Source organism: Pezoporus wallicus, unplaced genomic scaffold, assembly GCF_028554395.1.
Source record: "Pezoporus wallicus isolate ANWC-B61680 ecotype Strahan unplaced genomic scaffold, APGP_CSIRO_Pwel_v1 contig_8108, whole genome shotgun sequence".
Taxonomy (NCBI): Eukaryota; Metazoa; Chordata; class Aves; order Psittaciformes; family Psittacidae; genus Pezoporus; species Pezoporus wallicus.
The window spans coordinates 3276746-3297907 of NW_026638088.1; the positions used below are offsets into that span (position 1 = coordinate 3276746).

The window sequence follows — 21162 nt, forward strand, 5'->3', positions numbered from 1 at the left end:
TGTATGTTAAATGGCCAATTGACCAGTGAAAAATATATGTGTGGGCAATGCCTTTGTGCTGTTTGTCCTAATGGCTCCTTAGGACTATGCTTAGAACAGAGATGCCTTTTATAAAGCACTGTGCAAGAGCTTGCGTGCTGAACAGATTAAATACAAAGGAAAGAGATATTGATATACACAAAACATAATGGAGTATCTAGTAAAGCCATGATTAAAGTAAATAATGAAGGGAAGTGGATTACTCAGGCAAGTAGTTGGCTAAGCTGGTTTTCTACATGCTGCAGACTTTTTTCATGCTTTTAGGCAGGGTTATTGCTGGGGTTAACAGCAGATGTACCTGAGAATGGTGGAGCATGAGCAGCACAGCACGAGTTTACTTACCAATGGGCTTTCCTTGACCTCCCAGTTGGCTCTGAGAGCACAGGAGGAGAGAGCAGTCTGGATGTCTCATTCTTTGGCCACCCTGCTGAGACACGCAGCAGATCCTAATGGGGTTTGGCCACTAATGACCACCTTAGATTTGAACCTGTGACATGGAGATGAAAGTCTGTGTATTCCATTCCTTGTCCCAGATCCATCTCACTCGCTGCCTTTGAAGGATTTAATTAAACGCTGAATACAGTTAACTAGAAATAGTCCTTGCCCTGAACGATGCAGAATGAAACAGCACTTGACAGGAGAAGGCAATGCTTACAGATGGATTAGAAGAGATTAATTTTGCTAAGTTTTGATTTCACATTCTCTATCTTAACAAAAGAATTCTTGATCTTCTGCTTGCACCTATCATGAGACCTATTTCAGATTGAAGATAAACTTAGCAAGGGAAATACTGAGTGAGAATAAAGTCTCTGTCTCCTAGATATGATCCTTATCTCTCATCTATGAGGAATAAGACTAATTGACACTGTACTGTCTACAGTGTCTGTGAATTGATTATAAATGGCTTTGAGATCTTCACTTCTGAATGATTCTTTTCATATATTCGTGTGTTTTATGGGTCCTAACATAAGCAGAGGCAGATCTGCAGAGGCAGAGGCATCAAAATGAGCAGCCAAGATTTCTGATACCTGGTTTTCATATTTATTGGTTAGCAAAAGGGAAGAATAAGAAGGAGAAGCAGTGTTACCTCCTTTTTCTGTGTCGAATGAAGCCAAATAGGATGAGGGTACTGAGGCGCTAGCACAGGGTGCCCAGAGAAGCTGTGGCTGCCCCATCCCTGGCAGTGTTCAAGGCCAGGTTGGACACAGGGGCTTGGAGCAAGCTGCTCTAGTGGAAGGTGTCCCTGCCCATGGCAGGGGGTTGGAACTGAATGAGCTTTAAGGTCCCTTCCAACACAAACCATCCTGTGATTCTGTTATGTTGAAGAAGTAGAGAGAATCCATGGGTGTATGAAGGAAAGAAGCTTTCAAGAGATGCAGAATTGCTATAGTCCATGGAAATTCCAAAATTTGCTCCTTTTATTACCATACAAAACCGTATGGGACCTGTTGCCTGCCCTGAAGCATCAATTAACAACTGTTATTGCTTTCTGCTGAACCTGATAGCCACTTCCTTTGTTTCCCTTCCAAAGACAAGCAGGAGCTTTCTTTAACATGGCATTTCCTGAGCGGGACTTCTTTATTCACCTTTATTTTGCCCTTTGCTTCACAGACTACTTCTTGACCCTTGATGAACCGATGAACAACATCACCACCACCCTGGGGCAGACGGCAGAGCTGCACTGTAAGGTCTCTGGCAACCCTCCTCCAACGGTGCGTTGGCTGAAGAATGATGCTCCGGTTGTCCAGGAGCCCCGGAGGATCTCCTTCCGTGCCACAAGCTATGGATCTCGCCTGCGGATAAGGAACCTTGACACTACGGATACCGGCTACTTCCAGTGTGTTGCAACCAATGGCAGAAAGACTGTTTCCACAACTGGTGTGCTCTTTGTAAAATTTGGTAAGTTTTGTCTTTTTAAGCTCTTCAGACTTATTAAAACAGCTCTGGAGAAAGGTGGGTTTGTCCACTGGAAATGAGCCCACTGGTTCAGTAGCATCAGCTGCTCTGATTCAGCCTGTTTCTGGGAGCATTCTGGGACAGCAGTTTATCCTCCCTGTCTGCTCTTTGCTGAGCTGCAGTGCCTCAGTTGCTTGCTGTAATGGTGGCTTTTACTATGTAAAAGCCTACTGGAAGCAGGACTGAAAGACAGGGATCACTGAACATCAACGTTCATTCATGTGCTTACATGGGTGCATTCAGACTGGAGGAGAAGTACTTTATGCTCAGGTGACCTCCTTTGCCTCTAGTGAGAAATTTCAACTTGCAGTTTAGACTGGGGGCATATTAATGATATATATATAGATAAATAGATAGATACAGATATAGATAGATATATATAGATATGTGTACACACACCCGTATCAGGTAAAATAAGCACTTTTTCTTCAAAGTCCATGTGGAGATAATTGCCTTCAAAGCTGCTCTTACAACTGAGAAGATTCCAAACAAGAAACATTTTATGTGTCTTCTCCACCTGCACATTCAGAAGGAAGCAATTCACTGAGATATTTGCACAGAGTCCTAGTTAATCTTTTCAGGAACTGGACAAATAACACACAAGGAAGGATGTGTGTGTTGAGTTTCATAGTCTTTTCTCATAAATCTGCCACATTTTCTAAATTATAATAAGAAATCAATCATTAGATGTTCTCATAAGGCAGTTGTCTTTTAGCTAATATCTGAAATTGAAGAGATTTTTGCATGAAAGGGTTATATTTTACAGATGCTTAATATTATACAGATGCTCCTGTGGAAAAGAGTATTTTTCTTTTTTTATGGCTGGAGCAGCACTGAATCTCACAATTTGGTTTCCAGAGCAAATACTTATTAGTACTGATTCACCTGAAATCTGCTGCAGCCGACTCCTGTGTGGTGAACATGCACTGCAGCCCCCCAGCCCTTCCAGCAGTTCCAAAAGCCAGGCACCAAGGGCAGTAATGACCAGTCACTAAACTGAGACTGAGATGAGCTCTTAGGCAGAAGCTCTTCCCTGTGAGGGTGCTGAGGCGCTGGCACAGGGTGCCCAGAGAAGCTGTGGCTGCCCCATCCCTGGCAGTGCTCAAGGCCAGGTTGGACACAGGGGCTTGGAGCAAGCTGCTCTAGTGGAAGGGGTCCCTGCCCGTGGCAGGGGTTGGAGCTGGATGAGCTTAAGGTCCCTTCCAACACAAACCAGACTGATTCTGTGGTTAACCTCCTCAGCCAAAGCCCGCTGAGGTCAGAGCAAATTCAATCAGTGCATTTGAATCAGGCTTGGGATTAATTTCCTGATAAATAATGAAGACTGAGAGGGGAAACGATGCTGTTTTCTCCTTACATGCTTTTGTACAAGCCTCCTGTGGCTTGCTGTATCCTTTTCTGTGATGGACCGTTGAAAGCAGGGTGCCTCACCTGTCTATTGTCCTGTCTATGCTGCTTTGCAGGCAGTCACTGCTACAGGATAAGGTCTTGTCTTTGGCACTGACAAACTGCGACTTGTCTGTTAAACAACATAAACCACATCCAACATGACAGACTGTTGCTTTTATCTTTTAAAAGGTTTTCAAAAGCTTCCTGCTTGCTCCCTCACCATAACTCATCACACTGTTTTTCTTCTGTCACTTTTCCAGGTCCCCCGCCAACAGCAAGTCCAGGATCATCGTAAGTTGTTTCATGTCTGTTACGTCGATTCATTAATCTTGCATTTCAGCAGTCAGGAGTTCATTTGTCATTTTGTGTGACGGGAGAACTTTTGCATTCCACTTTAAGTCAGATAGGATGGTAATTTATTATAACTGAATTATCCGTCTCGCAGATACGTTTTCATGTTATCATGTCAACTCCTATTTCTTACCCTACACTTCTTAATTTCCACTATTATTACCTTTAGATCCCCTGGTGCCTTCAGTCTTTGAATTGATTTCAGTGTACCTAATAAGTATCAGTAGGAACTGATCATCATACATGTCATGGCCCAGGGTGGAAGATATTTATCACTATAAGTAGGTTTTACTACCTAGGGGCGTCTTACTGATTTGAAGGGGACTCGTGGTTGTAAACTGCATCCTTATCTGTCTGTACTTGTATTAGTAAACTGTCTTAAAGCTGAGTTTTAAGTGTCCTGGAGCTTGGGTTTGGTTCCTCCTGTTGGGTCCATGCTGCTGGGTGTGAGCACTTGCCACGTGGTTGTATTTTGGCAGTGGAGCTTCTGTCTTCGGTAGCTTTTGAGGACGTAGATTTATCTTCCCCTCTCATTTCAAGATACATGATCAAACTTGCTCACCTTTTGTAGTCTCTTACTGTTTCAACACTTCTGATGTTTGAATTGATTTTGTGATGGTGCATCCAGCTTATTCGTGTCTTAAATATATGGAACAATACTGAAAGCTTGTCTCTCCTGGTGAGGGAAGCTTCCCTGTTAGAAGAGAAACACAGTGACAGGTAACACTTAACATGGAACTATTAATACAGTTAACAAAGACTGCAAAAGCTTGGGGATGTGAATGTTCCTGACTGTCCCTATAGAAGATCAGTCACGAAGTGTTGCAGAGGATATAAGTTAGGGAAGCATCTGCCCACAAAAGGACATGCTAGGATGCCCTCTAATGGAACATCATAAAATGTGTTTGTCTTCCTTTTTGAAGGTACCTGATGTGAAGTGGCTGAGTTTGTTGTGAGAGGGGAGCTCTTTCTGTGGACTTCAGCTCCAGTTTGTGCTTGGGGTGTTCTGGGGAGGAAAGCTTCATGGTGCTGAGGGACATGGGGGCTGCTGTGCTCTTTAGCAGTTTGGACTCTTAATGAGAAGAGGTGTATTTTGTGTCTACTTCCACCTAGTTTGGGGGCTCTGTAAGTTGCAAGGTTAAGCAACACATCCTCGGTGATCAGAAACTCACAGGAGAGCAGTGTGAGCACAGACAGCAGAGAACTGTGCTGGGATTTCCCTGCCAAGGCCACTCAGGATTGCCTCACTTGTTTAAAACAGAATGGATTTGGGAACCTTCTTCCCATTTTTCTTTCTGGCAGGGTTTGGAGGTTTTTGCCCCCCCCTGCAAAAGGAAAACCACAGTTAAGTAGCTAAAAGCTTCACCCAGATGTGGAGCAATAACAGAAAATGGTCCCTCTGCTTCAGTGAGTGTTGTGATGAGCTCTAAGATGATGTCTACACAGCATCATTCAGACCATGAGGAAGAAACAAACCAGTATCACAAGTGCTACTTTGGATGTATTACACTCTGCCTAAGCTAAGCACCCTTCTGCTAGCTTAACGTGGCCCTGTTTTATTCTGAGTGTAAACTCCATATATCCAGGGGATAAATAGTCATGGTTTTCTGTATGCACCGTATCAAACATTAAATTGGCTTTAAAGTAACTTCATCCAAGATTCTCATTTTGTTTTCAGCATTGGTGTACGTGTGTGCAAACACAAAGAATGTGAAAAGGTGAAAAGAAAGTGAGACATCCTCTTCAATAGTTGACTTTATAGTTGTGCCTTATGATTTTACAGCCATAGAAGATATTTGATCACACTTCATTACCCTGGGAGGTTGTGGGCTCTGTCTAGTGAGAGGTCACATTATGTTAAACATTGGAGAGAAACACCAGAGAAACGTGCAGAGCGATCTCTGTTTCACTGAATGGAGAACATTTACATTCCTGTAGAAAACCAGATTTAATCTATGAAATAAGAGAATCAGGAAGGGGCTTATGACAAAGAAATTATCAACTCGGAACTCATACTAATGAGAGTAAAACAAAGGTCAGTGTATGGCATCTTAAACCTGCATTACATAGGTGTCACAAAAAAGCATTTGAAGGACTGCAGGCTAAAAACAGCAGTAGTGCATTTAGCCCAGAGAGGTTGTGGCTGCCCCATCCCTGGCAGTGTTCAAGGCCAGGTTGGACACAGGGGCTTGGAGCAAGCTGCTCTACTGGAAGGTGTCCCTGCCCATGGCAGGGGGGTGGAACTGGATGATCTTAAAGTCCTTTCCAACCTTAACTATTCTATGATTATATGATTCTGTGACACTCACCATGCATCATTATAGGGACATAGCATAGTACTTTACAGTGTTTAAATGAAGGCTAAAAGTGGAAGAAGCACTTTGAAGGATGTTGTGTAGATGAAAACTCACACTTGGATAATGTTTTTGCCTTACCAGCATGAGTTTCTTCCCCAGTGATAAGGCAATGAACAATCTCAGTGGCAAGCAGCAGCCTTGTGCAGTGGGCGTGCTTTTCCCATGTTGTCTGTATCAATCGACCATGAGTGGAAGGTTCTGTTCATTTCAGGCTTGTATTTGAGGATCGTGTGTTTAAAAAACTCCATATGCTCAGCACTTTCTCGTTGCATAATTTATAGGTGCCGAGTTCTGCCCTGATGTGATGGCAGGAAAATAGATGGGCCGACTATAGCTGAAAGAGTAAAAAGGTTAACTGGATGACTTCTGTAAAAGCAGATAGGCAATGCTGGATAACATAAGAACTCGTGTGTGCGTTATATCCTTATTCTCTCTGCTTTCTTTAAGCAGTGCTAGAATTAGCTAGAGCCAAAAGTCTGATTTGCCAATCAGTGTGAAGCGAAGAAAAGAAACTCCAGCAGAAACACACCACCACAGTCCACAAGGAAACCAGGAACCCAAAGGTATTGCTGCAGTGTCAAACACGGGCTGACCTGAACGTCCTTCCTTTCACTCTCCTGTGTTTGGCAAAGGTCAGCTTTAAAGTCCTTATCTGCCAGGCCCTGGAGTTACATTCCATTACGGTGCTCTGGTGCTCTGCCTCCCTGACAGAGCTTGAAGAAGCTTCTTTGGTTTCAAAGAACCTCCAAGCCACGCTCCTGCTTTATAAATAAATCATTGTTTTATCTGTTGGGTTGCCGGAAGGTGCTTCAGATACAGCCCCAGCTACAAGCAGCTCAGTGAGCTGTGGGGAGAGTGAGAATGCCTGTGTCCTGCACTCCGGATGTGTGCCCAGGAGCTGGGCAGCCGTGCCGGCTCCGGCTCTCGGGAATAGTTTCCATGAAGTGGATGGTGTCAAGGGCACCTCCACAGCAGCAGGAGTCTGGAGGGGGCTCTTGTGGCAGATAAGTCAGGTCTTGCTTGCTCTTGGTGTAAGAGGCCACCATCAGCTAATGTGGCCCCCTTTTTTTTTCCATGGAATTTATGAATGCAAGCTCAAATGGGTCGAATAACTTGAGGAAGATCAAAGGGAGCATTTTGCAGTTAACTCGTGTCCGTGTATACTTGTGCAGTGCCTATTTGTCTGTGTGTCCATATCTTTGTCCCTGCCCGTGGCAGGGGGGTTGGAACTTGATGATCTTAAGGTCCTTTCCATCCCTAACTATTCTATGATTCTATATTATACACATATATATGCACCACTGTACCCATTGCTTCTGAAAATTCCCTGAAAAACTGTAACTTTAACGTTGTTTTTGAAGATCCCATGCTTCACATCACTTTGAAACTCAGTCTTTATCCATCATCTGCGGCAAGGTTTGGTCCTTTAAGGGTGTAGAAACGTGTATCTTAACCTCAGGTCTCTGTGGTTGCTACAGGGGCTGAGGTCAGAGCACAGCGAGAATTTAATATAACAGAGATATTTTGGCCTGGGAAATGGTTGTGCCCAATCTTTTCCATTGTTATTGTCCTTTTTTTTCCCATTCTGTGTGATTTCTTGTACTTGGAGCAGTGGTCCTGTGCTTGGCCTGCGAGTGACTGAAAAGGGGCTGTAGTGATCGACAAGGGGAAATGGGTTCAAACTTAAATAGGAGAGATTTAGGTTGGATATAAGGAAGCTCTTCCCTTTGAGGGTGCTGAGGCACTGGCACAGGGTGCCCAGAGAAGCTGTGGCTGCCCCATCCCTGGCAGTGTTCAAGGCCAGGTTGGACACAGGGGCTTGGAGCAAGCTGCTCTAGTGGAAGGGATCCCTGCCCGTGGCAGGGGTTGGAACTGGGTGAGCTTTAAGGTCCCTTCCAACCCAAACCATTCTAGGATTCTAGGAAATGAGAGGAGGGGGAGCATGCTTGCTCTCATTTGAAAACTGCCACAAGAGCTATAGTGGTAAAGAAAACAACAGTGCCATTTCACATGGTCCAGTGGAAGCATCAGAAGAACAGCCAGGCACTTCTTGGAAGAATTCTGTATGTTCACAGGACATGGTGGTTTGGATTTTAAAGGAGAAAAATTAATAGCTCATCAGTATTACTGCTCCAGGGGTTACTGTGCACCAGAGACAATGGCATGGATGTAAGTCAGGCTGGATGAGTATACCACAGACTGGCACCTCCTGAGTGGGGTGTATACAGTCCTTGTGTCAGTATTGCTCTTGAGCTGTCCTTTTATTCTTAACAGAGCCTTTTCTGTATATATTACCTAAATATGACATTGTTTTGTTCTTTGTTTAACCACTGGGAATGAGGAGAGGAGAGAAAAAGAAGAAGAGAGGGGAGGGCTGTGCTTTAAGGGGCATTTGATTCATAAGATCAAATGGGGTTTGCAAGGCTATTATGAAACCACAAACCCCACCGGAATCTCCCATCCTCTTTTTCAGTGATTAAGAGTTTTTTGGGTTTTTTTAGTTAAACACATCTGTTTTTTTTTAGTAAAACAGATCTTTTATACAGTGCCTCTGTGTGGCTGGATGTCAGCGTGGTTCCTTCAATGAGGAAATGCACAACCACTGGCCACCATCCAGGTGAGACTTGGCCAGCTGTGTGTTCGATTGTGGATTTCAAAGAGTAACAGGGAAACTTTCCCCTTTTTGGCCGTAGAAGCTGAATTTTACAGAAGAAAAAGCACTGATAAAGAGGCAGGAGCAGATTCCCTGGAGAACCACTACAGCAGCATCCTCAGACCCACCACAGCTCCTGCCCCCAGGCTGGGTACCACGCTTTGCCCCCAGCATCTTGATAGAGGAGGTGTATTGACTTCTGGTCCTGTAACATGTTTTGTGGCTGGCACAGAAACTCCATCCCTGTTGCTTAGTGATGGAGGAAATTCTGAATGAGGACTGCATGCGAGTCCCATGAGTTTTGGTGCAGGATCTTTTATAGCCCCTCTGCATGCTGGTGCAACAGCTTGTCCATACAGCACATAGGATTTGAGACACAAAGTCTCAAAGTGGGACATTCTGTGTGGAGGCCAATATAAATACATTTGTGCAAAAACCTCATGCAGTATGAAGATGAAGTCTGAGTGGCTGATGCTGACGGAAACCATGTTACGTTCTGTTGCATTACTTCATTCGAGTGAAAAGAATACTCCCTTAGTTTTGCCAGGCTCCGAGAGGCAGATTATCTGCTGTGAGCATGCCAGCCTTGGAATTGAAATGTTTTCAGGGAGAGCTGGGCTTGTCCTCTTCACTGGGTCTTTGATCTGCTGCGCACTCAATCTGTTCTGCCACTGTCTCACCTTGTCCTGTGTGCTGATTGTTCTGCTGTGGTTTTCCTTGTGACGTTCCTGGAGCATCGCCGACAATAAGGTGACTGATGACTGTGTATGGTTGAGGAGGGAACATGCTCTTGGACTTCCCTGAGCAAGCAAAACCAAATGAAAACCTCTGGGTAAAGGTAGTACAGAAATTAAAATGCCGTATTTGTGCCCTCTATTGAATGAATTGGCTACAGAGAGTTTTCTAATGTGTTTTATCTACTCAAGGTACTTACGTAGCTAAATATACACATTATCTGAGAACCCCCAGCATCCTTTGCCTCTTTACCTCCTCTTATCTCCCTGGCTACGTATGGGAAACTGAGCCCAGAGTAAGATTAAAGGTGGGTTTCTGTTGCCTTAACTGCAGCTGTTTGTGTTACTTCAGATGCAGTTGAAGTCACACTCGTCTGGGTTTGACAACCTGGGGTGGTTTGCCCAAGCTATGCATGTGCAGCCTGTAATGAAATAGAATTGAGCTCTGTCTCTGGAGGCCACAGTAATCCAGTGACCAAAACCTGTGCCACTGGATTATTGTTCTTTGTTGTGGCTGTGCATCGTCCTCTGGTTTTCAGGTGAGTAATGCAGCAAAAATCCAAGTTCTTTGCCACAGAGTGGGTGAAGTCGTATTTTGTGCCAAGTCTACAGGAGCTAAACTGGCCTGTTTGGAGAAGGATCGACCTTAGAAGGTGCTTTTCCCTTTTGAAAGGGTATCAGGTAAATGTTTTCATGAAGTTTAGCTCAAGTGTTCCACTCTTACCTGCCTGTAGTGCAAACAGAACCCCCTTCTGCCCTCATGGGGCACAAAGGAAAGGTATGACACAATGTGGAGACATAGTTGTAGTCCTGAAAACAAAGCAATTGCACTGATGTCAACATCTTTTTAAGTGGGGAGGGAGAAGAAGGGAGTAAAGTACATTGTGATTTGAACCTGGGGAGCCAGAGTTCCCTAATGCATTTTTGTAGTACAAGGGGAGAGACAAACCCAGCTCTTAAGAACCGGGTTTGTTTTCGTTCTGCTCAGGGTCACCCTTAGCAACTACATATGCACATAAATGTCTGGTGTAGAAATGGCCTTTGTGGAATGCTGCAGTCGGTATCTGGAGAGTATTTGGACTTTTATTTCTATGAGGTTTTAATGCAACTCGGTTGCATGTTCAGGTGGGTTGTCCATGTATTACAACCCATGGTGGAAGTGAAGATGAAAATACAAAATTCCTTTTACTTGCTTAGGAAGAGCTTTCAGGATTTTGGAAATACAGGATCAGCTCTTGTGCTTTTTTATATTTAGATGTTTTTTCATAGAATCATACAATCATGGAATGGATGGGGTTGAAAAGACGCTTAAAGCTCATCCAGCTCCAACCCATGCCACGGGCAGGGACACCTTCCACTAGAGCAGCTTGCTCCAAGGCCCTGTGTCCAACCTGGCCTTGAACACTGCCAGGGATGGGGCAGCCACAGCTTCTCTGGGCACCCTGTGCCAGCGCCTCAGCACCCTCACAAGGCTCCTAAGAGCTCATCTCAGTCTCCCCTCTGGCAGGTTAAAGCCATTCCCCTTGGCCTGTCCCTACAGGCCCTTGTCCCAAGCCCCTCTCCAGGTTTCCTGCAGCCCCTTCAGGCACTGGAGCTGCTCTCAGGTCTCCCCTTCAGGAGCCTTCTCTTCTCCAGGCTGCCCCAGCCCAGCTCTCTCAGCCTGGCTCCAGAGCAGAGCTGCTCCAGCCCTCGCAGCATCTCCATGGCCTCCTCTGGCCTGCTTTTAGGATGTTAGTTTAACCTTGCTGTATTAATTGCAATGAACTTGTTTGACCATGTTTGATAGATGCTGAGGGCAGCACTGGAACGTGAATTTACGCTGTCGTTACAAACTAGGCTCAGATAGTCTTAATGTCACTTTTTTAGCACTGTGGATCTAGGAACATTTCAAATCCCACACAGGAACCCTGTGGAGGGGCTGATACATGAAGTACAGACAGAGCATAGATTTTCCTTTCTCTAATTATCAGAGTTTATAGAAACACTTCAAGAAGCCCTGTGATTTCATGATTTGACCCTGAATTGCAGTCTCTGTGTGTGTCTTTTCCTGATTGATTTTAAAGGGACCGAAGTGAGGATAATTGTGAAGTTTCCTCTGTTTGGCAACGGAAAGGAAGAAGTACAATCAGGGAAGGCTGAGAAGTTGCATTACTTACACCGCTCATCCCCTGCAGCCTGCGGGATGTTGTGGTTATGGAGATGCGCTTTAACTGTTGTGCGCAGTTGGCAGTCTGCGTCTGATTAATAATAAACTGAGTCTTGAGAGTTAAACCAAATAGCCAGACCTGCCAAGTATTGTTCCTATTAATGCTATATATACTTAATGTCACACAGAGGCCTTTTTCCCACTGAACTCCCTGGCAGGAGCTGTCTGGGTAGGAGTTCAGTCCACCCCAGGACGCTGCTGTGAAGCTCCACATTAAGAATGGTTGGGAAAAAAAGTGTTGGATTGGATTAAAATATTGAGCCTTCAGTATTTGGTTTTATTCCATGTAGAAATGAAGCTGAGAACATCAGGGTTTTAGTCTCAGAAAATAAGTGTTGAGTAGCCCCTAGCCCAGCATAGATAACCAGAGAGAAGGAAGATGCTGGCTCTGCTTTAAGAGCAAAGGTATGACCTGGTTTTCCCATATTTCATGTGGTTATGCCAGATAACAGCTATTTGGAAGCCAATTCCAAAATTCCTTCTGGAGCTGGTCAAGGATTGCAGCAGCAACTTCATCCAAACCACTGTGTTCCTGTGCAACATTCCAGTTTTCAGAAGATGGTGTTTTCTCTCCAAGATAATTTTCATCAGGAAAAAAAGCTCATTTTGCTTTAATCCTAAGGGCATTTTAAATGGCTTAAAGGATGTCTTTGAGTCTTAAGGCTGGGACAATATTGCAGTAACAATTAATTTCCCCTTCCTGCTCTGTGTCAGGTTCCAGTAGTGGCCCAACAGAGCCTGTCTGTGTGCTGCTTGCTTTTGGAAAGCACTTGCCCTGAATGTGTGTCTTGTCCTCAGATGGGGCAAATAAAAAGTCATATTTTAGAGTGTCTCTGATTGCCATAGGGTTAGACCTGGTTTGGGTTATGCTCAGACAAGAGGGTATCTTGAAACTTCCATCAGAGGTTATTGGTCTCTTGTTTTATTTGCATGTATTTACCTCCTCCAATGACTCTTCATTGAAGAGCTGCTAAAATAAAGATGGGTGCTGTTGTTTTGGGGAGGAGGGGTGTATTTTATGATGCAGCCCAAGTGCCAGAGTCTCCTCCCTCCCAGTGCCAGGCTTTTGGAGCTTTCTGTTCTTCTTTCTGTTGTTCCAGTATCTAAAGGGTGGCTACAGAGAAAACGGAGACTTCCCTTTTACAAGGAGTTACATGGGAAAGATGAAGGGTGGTGGGCACAAGTTACTGCTGAGGAAATTCTGACTGGACACAAAGGAAAAGTCTTTCCCAGTGAGAACAATCAGCCAATGGAAAATCTCCTCAAGGAAGCAGTGGGTTCCCCAACACTGGGCACTTGTAGGATTCAGCTGCACAGGGTGCCGGGGCATCTAGTGTAGGCCATGCTTTGCCTAGGAAGGTTGGACCAGATGAGGTCTCTTCCAGCCTGGGATTCTGCGGTTCTGTGATCCTGTTTTGGGGGTATGCTGGTCTTTCTTTAAAAAAGGAAACACCTAAAAAGCTCAAAGACTGGGAAGCAGCCTCCTTGTTTTCCCTGTGGTAGCATTACAGTCAACATAAGACTCTGGTCTTGCAGAATACATTACTTGAGTTCCTCTTCTCTTGCTGTTGCTCCATTAGCACTATTGCCTGGTGTGTACAGGTGTTACTTGTGGGGAGGTGGGTGGAAAAGTCTTTTGATGTGAGTGGAAAGGTCTTTAATGTAGGAGGAAAGAAGGGAAAGAGTTGTACAACCTGTGTCGTGTACTTGTGGTATAAAATGATTTCTAGCTGTCATGGAATGAGTTGAATGTCACTGAGTCAGAAAACTGAACTTGTGAATCAGTTATCTCAATGTGATTTTCTGAAAGGGGAAACTGAACTTCTGTCACATGGAGCAGGCTTGTTTAAACGCATTGTATGGTCTTGTTGGACTTCAAACCCTGCACATTTTGGTGGCCAAATCTTGTTACAGCACTTCCCTGGGCTTTTGGCCATTGGCACAGCACTGGGAGCTGGGCAAGTGGAAAGGGGGGAATAAAGAAAGAGCCAAACATTTCAGGAACCAGTTGATGTCTGAGGTCATCTCCAAGATACAGCGAGATTCCCCATTGCCATAAGGCCTTTAATTACAAGGGAAATCTGTTTAAAGGCCTATAATGTTTCCGTGGTTGCACTAAAATACCTTTACTAACCAGGTTAGTAAAAGCTCAGTGGGCAAATCTCAATCTCCTTCTTATTTTGTTCTTTGCCTTTCATGCCCAGCTGTTGCTGATCTTCCTTACACAAATCCTCTTGAGCTATTTGCAGTTTGTGCTGATGGGGAACCGAGGAGGTATCTGTCAGAGGTCCATCAGATGGCAATGGCATGTGGAGGCTCCGCTCCGGGCACAGCTTCAAGCAGGTTTTTGTTCTAGCTGTTAGCTGCCAGCCTCACTGCCAGCGGGCTGGGAAATGGATTAAGATGAAACGTTTGGAACATTACAGTAGTGAAAGCTCCGGTTGCTTGTGGTAGGAATTATTCAAGAGAACAAAAAATGGTAATAATAATAATAATTACAGTTCTCCAAACAAAGCGTGGGGACTTGGAGGGGGAGAGGCAGCTCCTGTGGCCTCTCTGCAATGCATTTGTTTCCTCTTCCAGGCTCTCTTTCACCCACATAAAAAGTCAGCTCTGTCCATATGTAACCCCCTTCTTCCTGCCCCTCCTTCCCAAGGGCTGTTTGTGCTTCTCCTCGCCTTTCACATGGACTCAGCGCTGAGCCTTTGCTTTTCACCCTAAAGAGACGTCCCAGGGCTGGGAATTCGGAGCTGTGTGTTGGTCCACATCTTTCCCCCAAAATCACTGTTCAGACAGGAGCTGGGCAGCTGCAAAATTCTCTTCTTTAGTCACCCCCCATGCATTTTTAGATATTCTGATTTCATGGATGGTGAAGGTGTTTCTCCTTCCACCATGAATAATGTTTTACGCTTCCCTTGGGGTGGCCTGGCCTGCCTGCTGGGAGCAAGCTCCTCTGCTCCCAGGGGAGGATGAGTACAGGCATGCTCCAGGTGCCCCCATGCTCGCATGGGTCTCCCTGGTGTAGACCAGAGGATGGTCACGGAGATGCTGCGAGGGCTGGAGCAGCTCTGCTCTGGAGCCAGGCTGAGAGAGCTGGGCTGGAGCAGCCTGGAGAAGAGAAGGCTCCTGAAGGGGAGACCTGAGAGCAGCTCCAGTGCCTGAAGGGGCTGCAGGAAAGCTGGAGAGGGGCTTGGGACAAGGGCCTGTAGGGCCAGGCCAAGGGGAATGGCTTTAAGCTGCCAGAGGGGAGACTGAGATGAGCTCTTAGGCAGAAGCTCTTCCCTGTGAGGGTGCTGAGGCGCTGGCACAGGGTGCCCAGAGAAGCTGTGGCTGCCCCATCCCTGGCAGTGTTCAAGGCCAGGTTGGACACAGGGGCTTGGAGCAAGCTGCTCTAGTGGAAGGGGTCCCTGCCTGTGGCAGGGGGCTGGAACTGGATGAGCTTTAAGGTCCCTTCAATACAAACAAGGCTGGGATTCTGTGACCACCTGTAAATCAGCAATTTAGAAGGGCCACCCAGTGCCATTGGCAAGTACATAACCATCCAAAATGAGGGCTGTGAGCCAGAGCCCTTTGACGAAGGGGCTGTGAAAGCCCATGAGAAGCTGGAGGGAACACTTCTCTCCCTGAGCTAACAGCACAGCTCCTTGTTGCAAGGACATGTCAGTCACGTCAATCTCAAATTCAGACTTTACTCTGGACTTCCTCAGCCTGTAGCAGAACCGCAGGTTTCAGCCTTGGGGCGAGTGTTTGTTCAGCCTAGTAAAAACATGAAAAATGGGAATCAATCTGCATTGACCCAAGGTGCTTTCATTGCTGAAGTGGGGTGTAAAACCTTCCAAGGTGTTTTCCTATCAAAATAACAGTGTTGGGCAGCCCGCCCGCGTGTAGTTACCTACTCAATGGCAATTTCTGTTACTCCATCACAAAATCATTGAGTGCAAGGAAGAAGATTAGAAGGTGTTACATTATTTATCCTGATAATTAAAACCACACATGACACACTAGCTTTGGCAGTTCAAAGCCATAACCCTGGGCGACTTCAAATACTGTAGAAGGAGTTAAGCATCGGTTTCAGAATGTGTCAAGTTTACTGATCTTGTTAACAAGAAAATACGTGTGGTTACCTTGGTGGGGAAGGAAAGCAGTTATCATCTGACCTGTTACTAGCTGGATGCTATTATTGGTGCCTGAGCCAACAAAGATCGGTGTTAAGCAAAAAATGAATCACAAATGTTCCCCTGCCGTAGTTTTCCAGGCGCATTTCTTGTGTCAGTAAGTTTAAATTAAATAAATAGGTTTTCTCACAGTCCTGATTTTGCTCCAGATGAATGGGCACATTCTTTTGCTGCAGATCTGCCCAGCAATTAGCACCAAGAGCACTTAGCAAGCAGATCCCCTTTCAAGGTTCACAGCTAGTTTGGAGATTTGGAGGGTTTGGAGGTGGGAAGAGACCATCTCATTCCTCCATCTACACAGGCTGTAGTACTTCTCTCAAGTGTGTAATGTTTGAGTTAACTAGGGTACATCCTTGGAAAGCAGAAAAAGAAGTGTCATGTTGAGCTGATCCATCTTTAACTTGTGAACATGCTCATGCTGCGTCAAGTCAAATGCTGTGCTTTCTGTCATAAAATCATAGGATGGTTTGGGTTGGAAGGGACCTTAAAGCTCACTCAGTTCCAACCCCTGCCACGGGCAGGGACCCCTTCCACTAGAGCAGCTTGCTCCAAGCCCCTGTGTCCAACCTGGCCTTGAACACTGCCAGGGATGGGGCAGCCACAGCTTCTCTTGGCACCCTGTTCCAGCGCCTCAGCACCCTCACAGGGAAGAGCTTCTGCCTCAGAGCTCATCTCAGTCTCCCCTCTGTCACTTTAAAACTGTCCCCCCTTGTCGTATCACTGCATGTCCTTGTAAAAATGCCTTTATAAGACTCTAACTATACAAACGTTGTTATCTTTACAACCCAGCTCTTGACTTCGCCAAAGCAGGTCTGAGAGGTCTCTTTTCCATAAGCTCCCGGGAATTGCCACCAGCTCTGTTACCGCCTCAAATCCTCTGTTGTTTGGGCTTCATTTCAGCCACCCCACTGTTTTGTCTTCAGTGATGGAGACATGGAGTCACTTGGGTCTGGCCAGGACATGTGTGAGTATCAGCTGTGCAAGGGCTGCCAGTCGGTTAAGTCAACAGTTGTGAAGAGATCGTGGAGACATTGTCTTTTCTAGTTCTTGGATCCAAGCTGTCTTGACCTGCCTGTGTTTAAGAAGGTCTTGTTTTAGTAGGTGCTCTCTAACGTCTTCTTTAGTTACTTTTCAAATAGAAACTATTTTGCTTAGTTTATATGATCAATAATTAAATGCATTTACTCTGCACTATTGTTGACGGTGCCACCGTTTCCGTTTTTCACAAAACAAATATGAATCATAGCAGAATCTCTTAGTCCTGGACTTTAAAGCAGAGTCAAAGCGTCTCCTGTACTGTTTGCAGTAGTTTCAGGAACCTTCTTGTCTGATTTTTGCTTCTCATGGCAATGTTTTAGCATTTGATTAATGTTTGGTGCTGTCATTTTTCCTCCTCAATGGATGCAAATTAGCCCAGACACAAGGAGCAGGTGAGGATTTGGCTTTCCGTGAGTGCACTGTCTTCTGCACGTTTGAAAGGAGCAAAAGATAACGAGGGAAAACGTTATCCCAGCAATGCTAAATGCAAAGGAATGATCTGGAGAATGTCTGCTTTGTGTTGCATTGGGAGCTGCGACTGTTTCAGGGTCTGATCTCAGCTGTATGGGGATAAACGCAGAGGAACTCCATGGGTTTCTGTGGAGCGGCTCCGTATTTCTCCTCAGTCAGGATGACACAGGAATGTTACTCCATGCTTGGAAAGAAGGCGTTTTTGTGACACAAAATAGGCAGTCGTGGCCTTGCCAAAATAAAGTTTCTTGGCTGGCTAAAAGGAGCAATGGTGGATAAATACCAGCGCTCCCTTTGAGTTTCAGCTCTCACGCACTATGTGTAAATGGCTTTGCTACGTGGATGGTATGTGCACATGCCTTTTAAAGTGATGTTTGCCTTAATCCTCCTTTATTTTTTCATGCAGTTGTACAGTACATGTTTTATATTACAAGACCACGATAAGAGTTAATATTGATATGAACCAGCACTTTACCTACTCAAAGATAAAACCCAGCCTTTAGGTTTGATAAAGTCCAACTGCAGAAGTATGCCAGGACAGACTTGACTAAAACAAGGTTCTAGAAACAGTTCTGTTATCTGAAATATCTTAAAGCATGTTTTTCTAGTGAGGGAATGCATTAATATAATACATAACTTTTATATAACCTCATCGATACCAATTAATTTTGGTGTCACCGTGCCATGTGGAGGCAGGTAGGAAGCCTGGCAGATGTGGCTTCACTTTCTAGCTGAAGCTTCTAGTAGAGCTGGATGTTACAAGACCCCATTCAATCGAATTACTACTGTCAATTGCTGACACATTGTAAAAATAAAACTAAATGAACCGATTGGGATAGTTTAATTTGTTGGGAAATGCCAGTAAATGTCATATCCTGCAAACTTAGACAAGTCCAGAAAAATACATACAAGGGGTGATGGGTTCAATTTTAAGCAAGGGGGGTTTAGATTGGATGTAAGGCAGAAGCTCTTCCCTGTGAGGGTGCTGAGGCGCTGGCACAGGGTGCCCAGAGAAGCTGTGGCTGCCCCATCCCTGGCAGTGTTCAAGGCCAGGTTGGACACAGGGGCTTGGAGCAAGCTGCTCTAGTGGAAGGGGTCCCTGCCCGTGGCAGGGGCTGGGGCTGGGTGAGCTTTAAGGTCCCTTCCAACCCAAACCATTCCATAATTTTATACATTTTCCTTCTTCCACCACTTGAATCAAAACCCCATGGTGCTCGTTATGGGGGAAGTGTTTTATTTTCCACTTTGAATTCCAATTATTAGCTGTGAATGAGCTGCAGAGCAGCATTATCTTGTATCTTGTATGGTTTCTGCAACACCTTACTGCAATGCAAACAAACTGGGCTTTTCTTTCAGTTGCTCAGACAAAGGCTTTAAGCTTGTAGTATTTGGGACTGGTTGGCCTTGCAAAATTAGGTGTTTCTATCTTTATTTACTACAACAAACAAAACCAAAAGAGGTCTGAATATACTTAATGCTTCTTTTAATGCTGCTGCCAGAAACCAGGCAGGAAGGCAGTGTGTTCACTGGTTTGGAATAGCAAAGAGGAAAAGGCAGTGACTGCCTTTCTTTTGTAGCAGCTAAAGCTTTAGAAGGGATTTGGCCCATTTCTGAGCAGAAAGCTGCAGTTTTTACTGAGTTCTCTCTTCAAATCAAGACTTTCAGAATTTAGGGCTAAGCATCCTTTTCGGGGCTAACCAAAGACAGTTCCTGGAGCGCGATTGCTTCCCTCTGCTCTGTGCAGCCTACGTGGGGAGGTGAAATGCTTTTAAAGAAAACCAACAAGTTCCCTGTGCCTTATCCAGTTACCTTTGGAGAACAGATGGACAGATCTTGATTTTCACTGGGGCATATTTTGCACTCGTGTTTGTTGTCTTAAGAATGAGTTTCTTATCTGGAAAGCAATCTTTTTCATAAGACATTCTAGGTTTAATATAACTCGTGATACCTCTAAACCAGACTGGCTATTCCCAGCTGAGGAGCCTCTATTTATGTGTGCCTGTCAGGAGCAGAATTTATGATAGAGCTCCAAGTTATGTGAACTTTAAATGTTTTCACAGTTGTTAAACCTGACCAACTATTTCAGTGAGACAAACTGCTTAAAATGGGCTTAGGCTTACCAGCTACCCCCAGCTGAAGTATGCGTTTTATGCTCATAAACACAGCAACCTCCAGACTGCTCGTCAGTGGAGAAGAACGTTGTGTCCCTACCTTGACATCATTCCTAGGAAAGCCATTGAGAAAAACATGTTTTCTGATAGATTTCCTTAAAGGAGTGTGGAATTCCAGATCGTTTTTTCCCATGTAGCTGCTTTCTCACTGTCGGTACTTTGTAGTGCCTGGTCTCTTCCCTATCCCATCAAAGGAACCACAGAGCTGTGTTTCAGCTTCTTCAACGGAAGAGCTTCTGCCTAAGAGCTCATCTCAGGCTCCCCTCTGGCAGCTTAAAGCCATTCCCCTTGGCCTGTCCCTACATCCCTTGTCCCAAGCCCCTCTCCAGGTTCCCTGCAGCCCCTTCAGGCACTGGAGCTGCTCTCAGGTCTCCCCTTCAGGAGCCTTCTCTTCTCCAGGCTGCCCCAGCCCAGCTCTCTCAGCCTGGCTCCAGAGCAGAGCTGCTCCAGCCCTCGCAGCATCTCCATGGCCTCCTCTGGCCTCGCTCCAACAGCTCCACATCCCTCTTGTGCTGCTGCCCCAGAGCTGGATCAGGACTGCAGGGGGGGTCTCCCCAGAGCACAGCAGAGGGGCAGGATCCCCTCCCTGAGCTGCTGCTCACGTTTCTTATTGATACCTGAATTAGTACTGCAGCATCTGACAGCGGTGTGCAGTGCTGGGCAGGTACAGGGTACATGTTGGGGTGCTGAAGAGCGTACCCGTGCCCCTTGGTTCAGACGTTTCTCATGCACACCGTGTGCTCCAGCATCGCTCTGGGTAAAGCTCAGCAGCTTCAGCAGGATCTGTGCAAACATGTGTTAAATAAAAGCACAATAACACAGCTAATTTTTGCAGTGAGTTTGAGTTTATGGTGGATGCTGCTATTTTTGCAGCACTTGTGGACTGCAGTAGTTATTCATGGGTGCAAATTTTTGGTCAAATAATAGTTTAAACAAGCTAACATTATATGTATTATTTTTAATTAGCTTGTGCTGAGGCATGTGTTTCACTTTTAATGCAAGTGTCACATTGGTGAAGTCTGGTTTGCATCACGCTGAAGGTTAAAATATGAGGTCACCAGAAGAAAGACCTGGTTGAGTCACAGAAGACAAATTAAATGTTAGGAGGAAGGAGAGGGGAGGGAGGAGCAGAACTAAAGCTGTGACTTCAGAAAGTAAGGTGAAGCAGGAAAGAGTTGGTGAGAGATAAAAGGGGCTGCAGACGTTCTGAAGCTCTCTTTGTGCTGTCCAACATTGACTCTTGATGCTTGCAAGTGTTGGTGTCAGTTAGAGATAGTTAAAGCTGTGGTTGCAGTGTCTGGAGGCCCAGGAAGGAGCGAGTTGTTGCTCTCTGTAAGTCATCTCTCCTGGGCAAAGAACAAGCTGGAATAGTTCTAACAGGGGTTAAACAAGGTTTTTAACACATGTTGCTGGAGAACAGGAGGTTTGAACGTCCTTCCATAGGAGAGAAGGGAAAAAAATGCACAGGATGGAAAGATAGCTTGAAAATGAAGATCATTTCCCATATTGTTTAAATATTCTACATGCTAATACCATATAAAATTGTCTTCAGAGGAAATGTGTTCTTTTTTGATGCTCTCATTTATGAATGTGTGTTATTTCCTGTGTATTCCAGAAGTGTT

General features: G+C 45.2%; 1 protein-coding gene across 2 annotated transcripts in view; it reads left to right on the forward strand.

Annotated features, from left to right (window-relative positions):
- Positions 1-21162, forward strand: part of ROR1 (receptor tyrosine kinase like orphan receptor 1) — a 176495-nt gene that overhangs the window by 128631 nt on the left and 26702 nt on the right. For both annotated transcript variants that reach the window (XM_057409381.1, XM_057409382.1), the window contains exons 3-4: positions 1651-1938; positions 3645-3675. In XM_057409381.1, the coding sequence (XP_057265364.1) occupies positions 1651-1938; positions 3645-3675 (319 nt within the window). The remainder of the gene's footprint in view (positions 1-1650; positions 1939-3644; positions 3676-21162) is intronic.